Here is a 12,861-nt window from a genome sequence, read left to right on the forward strand (position 1 = left end):
ATGAGGCTTACGGCTGCATCGTTTCCTGAGAAACTCAGAAAGACTACATACTCATTTTAATACAAAAATGAAGTGCCTGTTTTTTTGTGTGTTTTTTTAAAACCTGAGACTAATTGTTTCTTTATGGTAAGTAGTAGATAGTGACTTTCAAATATTGCTCACAATCAGTTGTTTTAGATTATTTTAGCGTGTTAATAATTAACACGTACTGGACATATTTTTGCGTGAATTGTCAACAAAGTTTATTCAACTCAGGTACAACACACGAAAGCCATATAAAAAGGCATGTATTAAATATATAATTGCAAACTGGGTTAACATTATACAATATTAAATACACCGAAGTTCCTCAAAATGTTTGCTTATAGGGGATAAGCAGGGATAAGATGGCAGTTAGTGAATGCAATCATTAGGCTAGTAGATCCACTTCATAAATTGCAGATGTGTAAATGGGGGGAAAAACTGATTAATAACACTGTTGAAATTATTTTTGTTAAAAAATTACGAATTTTAAAACGAATTTAGGGTGGAGGTGGGACTGCATCAGGGAACAGCCTTGAGCCCCTTCCTGTTTGCAGTGGTGATGGATAGGCTGACAGATGAGGTTAGACTGGAATCCCCGTGGACCATGATGTTTGCAGATGACATTGTGATCTGCAGTGAAAGCAGGGGGCAGGTGGAGGAACAGTTAGAAAGATGGAGGCATGCACTGGAAAGCAGAGGAATGAAGATTAGCCGAAGTAAAACAGAATATATGTGCATGAATGAGAGGGGTGGTGGGGGAAGAGTGAGGCTACAGGGAGAAGAGATAGCAAGGGTGGAGGACTTGAGATACTTTGGGTCAACCGTCCAGAGCAATGGTGAGTGTGGTCAGGAAATGAAGAAACGGGTCCAAGCAGGTTGGAACGGGTGGAGGAAGGTGTCAGGTGTGTTATGTGACAGAAGAGTCTCTGCTAGGATGAAGGGCAAAGTTTATAAAACAGTGGTGAGGCCAGCCATGATGTACGGATTAGAGACAGTGGCACTGAAGAGACAACAGGAAGCAGAGCTGGAGGTGGTGGAAATGAAGATGTTGAGGTTCGCTCTCGGAGCGACCAGGTTGGATAAAATTAGAAATGAGCTCATCAGAGGGACAGCCAAGGTTCGATGTTTTGGTGACAAAGTTAGAGAGAGCAGACTTCAATGGTTTGGACACGTCCACAGGAGAAATAATGAGTTTATTGGTAGAAGGATGATAGGATGGAGCTGCCAGGCAAGAGAGCTAGAGGAAGACCAAAGAGAAGGTTGATGGATGTCGTGAGGGAAGACATGAGGGCAGTTGGTGTTCGAGAGGAGGATGCAGGAGATAGGCTTACATGGAAAAGGATGACACGCTGTGGCGATCCCTAAAGGGACAAGCCGAAAGGAAAACAAGAAGTTGCACGTTGGTGGCTTCAATAGTATCTTTTAATGACGGAAGCGTGAAAGTCTTATACATATGCTGTATGGTCTAAACAAAGAAACAAACTAATACTGTAAATTAAACAATAGCACTACATTGCAATACAGCCGCAATCTTTATTGGTTTTATAAAATGCAAAAAAAATAACTCTTTCTCTCAAATATTAACCTAATGAACCATTGTATTAAATATAGTTCACCCTACGATAAAAATTCTTTAAATGTTTGAACATTATTTGCAGTTAAAATGCTTCCCACTATACTGTTGAATTTTTCTTCTAATTACAACCATACTGTCCTCGGGTAATGCTTATGTGTATTTACAAGATAGGAAGATTGACTATTAGAAGTCATTGGTACTGCAATGTTCCATAACTCGCACTATTAAAAAAAAACACAATAATTATAATTGCCAAATTAAAGTAGGGCAATTTTGCCAAGCTGCTGCAGGTGCTTAAAGAATATCACTCCTCCTCCCCCAATACTAGTGGTAAATATACAGTGCATTTTAACACACTTTACCAGATTTACAAATATTTTTGGATTAGGGTTGGTCATTATTGGTGGAATGAAAAGGATATTGATTGTTTGGAATTAATTGTTAATGAATCGCATCTTGAAGCTTTTCAGCCAGTTTGGATTTACTTTACTTGGATTTACCAGTACTGGTTCAGTCTGGGGAGCACAGAGACCTAGTGCTGAGCATGTTTCAGATGAACAACCAACCACAAATCAAACACAGGTACTGTATAACAGTTGACAGAATTTGAAGTGCATTAAGTGCAGTGCATAATGCTGCTGGTAAAATTAGATTAGATGCATCACAGCATACAGTAAAACCATTCATCAGACACATGCTGTAGTATGGCCTCTTTCAAAATTAGTTTATATATTTACATTGCAAACTTCTCAAGTGGACTTTCAGGTTTGTGATTGTTCGATAGACAGATGGATATAACATAGGCTTGGTTTTACCTGCTGTATCGCCAGTGAAAGTGCATCCAGTCTGTCTTGTTGTTGTTGTTGTTGAGTCCATGATTATTGTGAGAAAGATTTTCCTGCTGTTGCTGAAGGGTTGTTGCAGTAGTTCAATCACCTGCTGTGTCAGCGAGACAAACTCCTTGTCTGCTTTCACATCTGCCTCAGTGGCATTTTGAGACTCTTGTCTTGCAGCTGTCCGTTTCTCTGAATTTTCCCCAAAAGACGAATAACGTGCAGTTTCCGTGAAGGCACTAGCTAGTCAGTAGCCTTCTTACCCGTTTCCGTTAGCAACATGTATCAACAAAAACAACTTGGAAGTAAAAGTTAGCTTCACGGCAAAACTTGCGGTTAGTCTGGACGAGCCACCAATACGACGTGCCCGTTGGCGTCACTTTTAGGCGACACACAGTAAGTGAACTACAATTCCCAAAGGACTGTTCGACATTCTTTCCATATCCGTTCTCTATCTACAGTATGTATTTATCTGAAATCAATACATTTGAAATCAATGCCGAAAGCTCATGTATGAAATTAATTGACAAAGACAAAAACTGAGATTTTCACGATAATTATAGTTTTGCAAACGTAAAATGTCGTTTTAGTTAATGTATTTTTTTTAATTCTCATTTTTATTTTATGTCATTCACAAATGTTTTTTTTATTTTTAATTTATTTACTTCCTTCAATTTTGTTTAATATAATAATTGCGCCTAATTCGACGCATACCTCTACTAAAGCACACCACCTCTGGGCAGCAAAACACTGGCATGGAAGCAGGAGTTCAAAACATTAGAGATTCTCAAGAAGAGATTCTCCTATCCTGGATTGGAGTCTTACACACTGATGGAAAATGAACAGACTGATATTACCAAAGCTATTTAGCATGTCGTAATCTCTGCTTTACTTTAACTGTTTTTGAATTTGCTGGGTGAGACTGTTCATATTCACTTGATCATATTTCTCATCAACAAACAGTACCGTATTTTTACGACCATAAGGTGCACCGTATTAAAAGGCGCAGCCTCAGTTACGGGGTCTATTTCTGTATTTAACACATACATAGGGTGCACCGTATTATTGGGCGCAGGCATGGTAAAACATACGCTAGCTTAAAACATACGTTAGCATGCATGCATGCTAAAACAATGTTTTTAAAAAGGCAGCGGGAGCAAAACTGAGTTCGGTTGTACTTTATTGAAGTATTTAACAATGTACTCACGTTATTTTTTGATCAATCCATCCATCCGTTTTCTGAGCCGCTTCTCCTCACTCGGGTCGCGGGTGTGCTGGAGCCTATCCCAGCTATCATCGGGCAGGAGGCGGGGTACACCCTGAACTGGTTGCCAGCCAATCACAGGGCACATATAAACAAACAACCATTCGCACTCACATTCACATTCACAACTATGGGCAATTTAGAGTCTTCAATTAACCTACCATGCATATTTTTGGGATGTGGGAGGAAACCGGAGTGCCCGGAGAAAACCCACGCAGGGACGGGGAGAACATGCAAACTCCACACAGGCGGGGCCGGGATTGAACCCCACTCCTCAGAACTGTGAAGCAGACGCTCTAACCAGTCGTTCACCGTGCCTTTTAGATCAATCCTCATCCACAAATCCATCGAAGTCCTCATCTTCTGTATCTGAAATGAACAGCTGGGCAAGTTCTCCAACAAACACGCCAGGTTCCCTCTCGTCATTGTCAGAGTCAGTCTCGTTGCCGGGGGGCTGTTCAGCAATGATGCCGGCTTTCGCGAAAGCTCGGACAAGAGTCAAAGCAGATACCTTAGCTCAGGCATCCACAATCCATTCACATATGGTGGGGTAACTCGCCCGGCGTTGCCTCCCAGTCTTAGCTGCAATTGTTTTTTCACAGCGGCTGTGAGATGGGCGCTCATGGAGTCACATATCAACAGGGATGGTGACGTGTGGAAAAAAAACATCGGTCTCTTTACGTACACCTCACTCAGCCGCTCTCTCATTTTCTCCTCGTCCATCCAGCCCTTTTGATTGGCTTTAACGATGACTTCGCCTGGAAACCTTTCTTTACGCAGCATCTTCCTCTTAAAAATCACCATAGGTGGCAGTTTCTGTCCACTACCATGGCAACCAAGCACACAGTAAAAGCTGACTTCTCGTGACCCGTTGTGCGTATCGCTACCGTGGTGGTCCCCTTCTTCTCTACAGAGTGGTTCACCGGGATGTCGAAAGTGAGCGAAAGTGGGCGGCACCTCGTCCATGTTGGTGATGTGGTTGGGCTGGATGTGTTTGTCGGCAATCTTTTCACTGCAGTAGGAGCGTAAAACGGCCAGCTTTTCCTTGTAATCCGCCGGAAGTTGCTGCGCCACGGTAGTCCTTGCCCGGATGGATACATGGCGCCGTTTCATAAAACGAAAGCACCAAGACGGACCTCCTTGAAAATGTTCGATTTTCATTTCTTCTGCAAGCGTTATTGCCCTCTGTCGAATGGTGAATGTAGAGACGCTTCTCCCAGCTGTTCTTTGCTCATTAATCCATTGCTCGAGTTGGTCTTCCAACGCAGGCCACCTTGCCTTGTTTCCGCGGAAACTCAGCTTCGTCTTCTTGACTGGGCGAAGCACATAGAAACAAACAACCATTCGCACTCACAGTCATGCCTACGGGCAATTTAGAGTCTCCAATTAATGCATGTTTTTGGGATGTGGGAGGAAACCGGAGTGCCCGGAGAAAACCCACGCAGGCACGGGGAGAACATGCAAACTCCACACAGGCGGGGCCGGGGTTTGAACCCGCATCCTCAGAACTGTGAGGCTGACGCTCTAACCAGTCGCCCACCGTGCCGCCATCAATATGTATATATATTTACTCGGTGCACATATAAGGCGGGCCGCATTATAAGGCGCCCCGTCCATTTTGGAGAAAATTTAAGACTTTTAAGTGTGCCTTATGGTCTTGAAAATACGGTACTTTTTATTGTGGTTATCCTCAGGGACGCTCAAGTTCTTCAGCATGGCAACACAAGTCTAGCGTTGTTGTGACGTTTTGAATCCTAATAATTAACTACTGCTAACAGTTGTAAAAGAAGTCAACACCTAAATTATTTAAAGCAAGGCAACCTTGCGCTATTGTCAACTGAGAGACATTTCATTACTTTTGGTGTGTGCGAATTGAAAATTCGGTGTTTTAGCACCTATTGCTTGCCTTGCCCTTGGCACTGACGATCCATGCCAAGCCACTGGCAACATGTCAAGGAATGTGGTGAAACTGATTTATAAACCCCACCTTTAAACATTTATTCATGAATGTTTGTTTTCACCAGGACACAGCTCTTGATATGTGTATATATATATATATATATATATATATATATATATATATATATATATATATATATATATATATTTTGTCTTCTACAGATTCGTATGGTAAATGGTCCATTGTTTGATGTTCTTGACTTAAATGTGAGTTTCACAAGCTTCCGAGCAGAGAGAGGTGGAGGGATCTACCTCAAAGTGACCTATCTGGCCTTCAGGCTCAATGATCTGCAATTCACACATGGCAAACGGACTTCTTATTTCAGATGTCCTTTCTCCTTGCAGCGCTTGCCTTTTTCTACTTGTGTGACCATTTACCCCAGTGTCTTCAAAGCCCACACTTTCCGTCTGAAATAGAAAAGGACACAAATGCTATGCAGTTAGGGTCAGAGGTTGAATTTACTGCAGGCAGGTTGAATGTCTCATCAATCAGATTCCGGTCCATGGAGTCTTTAAATGAAGATGCTTTCTATTTGGACTTGACATTTCAAGTTGTTTGACCCAGTGTGAATTTGCTTGAAATGACTTCCTTGTACTATTTAACCAGATTCCTGATTATTTTCTTCAAGGATACAATGTCAAATCAGCTCTGCATTCATTACCTCTGTCAGGGGCAAAAACACAGTATGAGAGGTTGTGGTTTGTTAGTTTGCAATATTTGGCAAAAACTTCTTAACATGAAGGTCATATCCAATATAGTGAAAATCACAATGTGTAACTCAACTTCAAGTAGGGCTGATGATGAGAAACTAGAGGCAGCACTGAAGTCAAGGTAAAACCTGGAGTCCAAGCAGTAAAGCAGGCATGGTCATAATTATTACTTCTGACTAGCGACCAGGATACAGTGTGCCTTTCACCCAAAATCTGATTTGATAGGCTCCGGAGTCCAGCCTCCATGACCTTGAACAGGACAAGCAGTTACAGAATGGATGGATAGATGGACATGAACTTGAATGTATTATTCAGATTTTTTTTTCAAAATGTAACAAAGCATTGCTTATAACATTGCTAGATGACTATTAATAGAATTCTGCAAAAGCCTGTAGTGTTAAGATACACGGCTGAAATGAATCACCTGCAGGCTCCAGTTCAGATATACACTAAATGGTTGTTTACAGTGAAACTTTCAAAGTCCATCCATCAATCCATTTTCTGTACCGCTTATCCTCACTAGGGCCTCGATATTTGACATTGCTTTTGTATTTGATTTCGTTTTCATTAATTTAATGCACTGTATACCATGTAAGAACTGCTGTATGTATCTACCTTGCATGCATTTTTGCCTTTTAAGCAGCGATGGGCATCTGTTTCTCCAAAGGGATGGTGTCTATATTCTTCTCCATCTTTCTCTGACAATCTTGGAATGGTCATCGTGGGACGAATAACCCCAGGCGTCGTCTGAACGCCGCAATCCAGCAGACATGATAAGAGACATAAGACTTACTCATGATTTCATTATTTTGTAATTTCAGTTTCAAAAGGGGTGCAAAATTAATTAAAAAGACTTAGTAACCCTTGAATGCCATGTACCCTTTTAGAGTCCATCAGCCTTCTTCTGACACTTGCAGATGGATGCAAGCTGCTTAAAGATGCCTGGTGACATAACGGGAAAGAAAAATGAATGACAGCCCATACATTTCAGTGAAAAGACTGGTAATGGGCTAAATTACCTGTGCAGAGACATAAAATATTCTGTTTGACAAATAAGGGGAAAATACCCTAATTCCTTACCTACAAGAGTGGAGCTAGACATGCTAATGTACTGAATGTTTCCTGTTTCACAGAAAATTGGAAACGCAACATCCAAATGCCTCACATTACCATTTTTACTCATGTCTATTTATTCTTGGTTTCTATCAATAATGCAGTGCGGTCAGACGCAAGCAGTTCATCTAAGACAAAAGGGCCTCCAAAAGTGGCTGTATGCATAGATTATATTCTTAGCTCTGTGGTGTGAACAAGGGGCTCCAATATTCAAAAAGTATTCTGGCTGTTTCATTAAAACATAATATAATTGAATGTCACCCATGAACCCAGACCTCCCACAAGGCAAAACAGAATTTGGAAGTCACCAAATGTTTTCATTTTCATAGCTATATTATTTTGCATACGCCAGATTTTTGTCACAGAGAGAAGAAAACATCTGTACTGCAGTGTGTGTGTGTGTGTGTACTCAATATAAATGTACAGAAACCAAGTAGAAATTAAGTATGATACAAGAATTTTAAATGAGGGTTAAAAACTGCAATTGTACTTACATATTTAGTTTCACGTCCCAAGGATTTGGCAGAGTTGTTCTGCAAATACACAAAAAAAAGAAAGGAAAAAAAAATTAACAGCTAAACACAGGCAGGTTGTCTCCTGCTGGGAAATTGAAAATAATCATCCATTTCTTTTTTTAAAGAATTGTCCCTTTCAATATATCCACCACTCACTACTGCAAAGTGGCTGGAAATGAAAAGGAGGAGACAAAAGCCTGTATATTCTTTGGATTTCTGAGCAACAGGATGTTCAATATGACTTAGAATTTCTGTGCCTCGTTCACAAGTTCTGATTTCCCTGTTGAAAATCTGAGGAGTGATTTTAAACTTGTTGATGACAGTATCCACGTATTCTATGCATGCACATACACTATGAATAACTACAAGAAGGTTTCTCCCTTTTGATCAGAAATGATCAGATGGCTTTAATCATCATCCTGATGATTACACAGCTCTAATTCCTTTTTATCTTATTATTTAATGAGGAAACATTTCCTCAATCCATTGAGTTTTCTGTTTTATTCTGGGTTTTTTTTTTCAGTTGAGAATTTCTTTAAAATGTTTTGCCCAGAACTTTCAAATCTGCTACATACATACATACTATTTCATCATGCTTAAATAAGAATGAATATGACTGGTCATCAAGTGGGATTCATTTATAATTATTTGATATTGTGTTCATGCTAAGAGCAGTAAAGCAGCACAAATGTCCCCAATAACCACCATAATGTTTTCCCTAAATGGGACTTATAAAGTGGTGTTTTATAGGATAATTTTTGGTACAACCATGTCAGTTGGCTACATCCTTTCTTGTTTGATTCCTTTTTTTTTTCAAGACCAATTTGTTTTCTGATGGCAACGTATTGAACTGGAAAGATCACCCACTGTCCGGTGAAACCTTGTATCTCCGTTTTATGATGAATGTCCTGTTAAAAGTATGGAGCCAACAAACAAGAGTAAACAGCACAAAGTACCACTGAAGCAAAAATACTACTAGTGCGACAACAAAAATGTGTTGCTTTTTCGGCATGATGAGGGTGGGCGTTTGTGCCGAGCAGATCTGAATACATATCCGAATGCTTTAATGTGTATGGATTTGATTAAATAATGCGAACAGTTAACACTTCAAAACAGAGCTCTTTGAAAATTTCATGAACAGTAGACATGATTTTGGTGAGTAAAAGAGAAAATTATAGAATAGATGAGAATGTGACTCTGCTGGGATCAGAAAATCTTTAAGCCGCAGACTTTACAGTACTTATTTTTCACACACATTCTATAAATGAGACAATAGAACATGTTTGGAGAATGTCTTTGTTCAGTCAATCAATCGACTTTGAGAAAAATAAACTAATGGTGCTAGCTTGACAAGCTGCTACTGTCTTTCACAAGCCAGTCAGGAGTGAAGCAAGAGAAGCTGAAGACCTGCTCTTTGCTCCTCCAGGTGTTATCTACTTCCCATAAGCTCCTGCTATACCAACATGCTTCTGGTAAAATGAAAATTGTCATCCTTGTCTCCTAAAATAATGCTGATAAATCTGGCATTGCCATAGATAGTCTGATAAGAAATCCGATAACTGTCAAGATTATAATTCAGCCCCTTCTGCCTTCAAACTCATTTTGTGCAAGAACCAAAACTTGTCATTGCTGATGAGTGATGATGCACTGATTAATCTTAAGAAGCATTACAGGAAGTAAAAGGAGAAGGGGAACTCACTTTACCTGCAAACTGATGTGAGTCATTGAGATCTTGGATGACGTTTTGCTCTAAAATGGTGCAGAAAAAAACATCTGTAATTAACAAAGTAGCACCATAGCACTGATCAAATGATTGGGCTGAACCCACTGGTGGAGTGGAATTTGCCAGTATCTCATCAATGGCTGCATACAACTCCTCGGACTGCTGCCGGAGCTGAGCAGGTGAGCACATCTGATAAGCACACAAAAGGACTGAGGTTACAGCTCAATTATATGACATCCACAGTACAAATATTCAGTGACGGGTGTGCAGATACTTCAGCATGGGTGTCTTCATCAGCCCTTTCACTAGTGATGCCTCTTTTCAAGATGTTCTCACTCTCCACCTGCTCATCTATTACCTGTGAATGTAAAGCACAGTTGATGGCTTCAGGCTGTAAGCATGTGTGAGTGATTATACATTACAATCCCACACCTCTCCTGCACGATTTACAATTTACATTCTCATCTCATAGTTATCTCATGCATTGCCTGACTGTGTATAACGATCCCGCTAAGACATCACATTGCAAATCAGTCAACAGAATAATGAGGTGCTTTGATACAATTAAGTGAAGGTACCTGCTGATCCAAGAGAACAGTGTTTGTAGGGATTGCAGCGAGCGATTTGTAGCTTGACTTAATCATGTGAGGCTTCGGTATCCCGAGAGGGAAGAGAAAATATGAATATGAATTAATTCACAGTTCAACTGAATGGTTACATAGGAAGTACATTCATCAGCTTTATCTGTCATTGCTCCGGGATACCAATAATAATAAACCTAGCAGTCATTTGGTCTTACGCCAAATATTCAAGTGTGATTGCTGCTCAATAAATATTCTGTTGGCTGCCAACAGGTGGGACTGCTGGTGGAAATGACAGCCTGAGGACAGAATCATCATTGGCTCTTAATAGACACACAATATAAAGTGGAAATAAAAAGTCGACATAGTTCTGTTCAAATGCCAGGTTTTGGTGGTATAAAAGAATCCAGCTAAGATAAATCATCTTTATTCCCATTAATGTGTCCTACGACCTCTACAACTCAATTGAAAGAATAACATCTTTTTGAGAGGGGAAGTAAAATTAAACAACTAAGATAATGTGGCTGCACAAGTGTGCATACCCTCTTGTTACTGGGAATGTGGCTGTGTTGAGTATTAACTGAATACTTTGAAACTCATGTTAAATTTACATTGACATTTAAAGTGCTTCTCTTGGACCTCAAATAAAGCTTAGCTGTTCTGACATGCGTTTCCTGACCATTTTTGTTGTCACATCTCAGCACAATTCATGATCCGCATTTGAGGTTAATCAGAGGCGCTTTAAATGGTGGCAGTTGTGCAAGTTTGAATGTGATTGGTTAATTCTAAATACAGCCCCAGTTATAAGAGGGTGTCCACTTAGATGATCTTAGTTTATTTTGACTTCTCCTCTCTAAACGATGTATTTTTTCAATTGAGTTGTGCAGGTTATAGGTCACATTTATGGTGGAGAATGTTTTGATATGATTTAATCTTGATCTCATTTTTTATATCACAAAACACCTTGAACAGGGGTGTGTTGACATTTTATATCCACTGTAGCTATTTGGTTTTAATTTCATATCAGGCACATCCCACCCCATGCAGTGCATTCTTGTTTCACTTATGGTAGTTGTGTAATCCCTACAGAAGAGAGATACACATCAAAACAAAAACAGAATTCACTCTCCACGACATTAGGTACACCTGCATGACACCAAATGAGATCCAACACAGAAACTAAATTTGAAAGAGTTTTTCCTTGACATCAGAGAGGTATTGATTGAAAAACAGGTTTATTTTGTATTTATTTTTTTGTATGCACTGGTGTACAGCTGTATTGTCTCATACTGATTGCTGTTTGTAGTATTTACAGTTGGTGACCGTAGGGATGTCCACACAAATACAAGTATCGGTAAGATCTCTTAAGGCCTGGACTATTTTGCTCTAAAATGAGATCCAAAATAAATACAGTTTTCTCAGCATGTTCGAAAGCAACATGAATAATAATGTTATCAAAGCAAAGCAGGAGTTCAGAGTTTAAGAGGCTGCAAATACAGATTTTCCGACCAAAATTTTGCATCTATCAGCCCCTGGCTTTTACAAGCAACCCATCTTATATTTTGGTGAACATGTTTAGACTGAATCAGTGAATTGTTTTGACGGGATAACTTATTGTTTGTAAAAATTTGCAGCTCTGAGTAAATAAAGGCTGTTGTTTTTTTTTCTCAGAAGAATCAAAAGGGATTTATTGTTTTTTAGGAAATATGTATATTAATTGCTTACACTACAACAGGACTAGAAGTGAGTGTTGGGTGTCACACCCTGGCACTGGCATTGCAGATTTCCTACACAAAGGCAGCATCCCGCCTGTTACTGCTCTGACACTACCTCCAAAAGCAGAAAATTGCTGGTCCGACTTCACTCTTACCTTATAGGCAATGCAAAAGAGGCTAATGTTGTTTAACAGTTGTTGTGTATGAACATTCTGTAGATCAGTGATTTTCTAAGTGTGGTACAAGTACTACTAGTGGTGGGCGGACTGCCTCTAGTGGTATGCGAAAGAATCACTGAATTAAATCAAATTCATGACCTTTAAAACATGCAATAAAATCAACCATTTTAGAATAACCCTTGTAGCTATTCATACAGCCTTTTTAAAACTTTTTTATTTTTTGCACTTTCCATGAACAGTTCATTTTTAAGTACAGTTCAGTTGTATTTAACTTTTAATTAAGATACATTTGCATTTCATCTTTTAAGAACTGTTTGTTTTAAACATTTTTTGAAGTACATTTTTAAGGTGGTAATTAGACAGCTAAGAATTCTTTTAGGTGGTACTTGATGTAAACTGTTTGAGAACCATCCATCCATTTCCTTTACCGCTTATCCTCACTAGGGTCACGGACTGCTGGAGCCTATCCCAGCTATCTTCGGACGGGAGGTGAGGTACACCCTGAACCGGTCGCCAGCCAATCGCAGGGCACGTAGAAACAAACAACCATTCGCACTCACAATCACACCTATGGGCAATTTAGAGTCTTCAATCAACCTACCATGCATATTTCTGGGATGTGAGAGGAAACCGGAGTGCCTGGAGAAAACCCACGCAGGCACGGGGAG

At 39.9% G+C, this 12,861-nt stretch overlaps 1 protein-coding gene across 5 annotated transcripts in view; it reads right to left on the reverse strand.

The window, feature by feature from the left end:
• Window positions 1–1,428: 1,428 nt before the first annotated feature.
• Window positions 1,429–12,861, reverse strand: part of mlip (muscular LMNA-interacting protein) — a 29,097-nt gene continuing 17,664 nt past the window's right edge. For 3 of the 5 annotated variants that reach the window (XM_061788979.1, XM_061788980.1, XM_061788978.1), the window contains exons 4-11: window positions 10,297–10,368; window positions 9,993–10,076; window positions 9,824–9,907; window positions 9,700–9,744; window positions 7,975–8,013; window positions 7,247–7,309; window positions 6,983–7,114; window positions 1,429–6,064 (exon numbers count right to left, since the gene is read on the reverse strand). In XM_061788979.1, the coding sequence (XP_061644963.1) occupies window positions 5,858–6,064; window positions 6,983–7,114; window positions 7,247–7,309; window positions 7,975–8,013; window positions 9,700–9,744; window positions 9,824–9,907; window positions 9,993–10,076; window positions 10,297–10,368 (726 nt within the window). In that variant the 3' untranslated portion in view covers window positions 1,429–5,857. The other 2 variants (XM_061788981.1, XM_061788982.1) reach the window with 2 other exon arrangements.

This window comes from Phyllopteryx taeniolatus, chromosome 11, assembly GCF_024500385.1.
Source record: "Phyllopteryx taeniolatus isolate TA_2022b chromosome 11, UOR_Ptae_1.2, whole genome shotgun sequence".
Taxonomy (NCBI): Eukaryota; Metazoa; Chordata; class Actinopteri; order Syngnathiformes; family Syngnathidae; genus Phyllopteryx; species Phyllopteryx taeniolatus.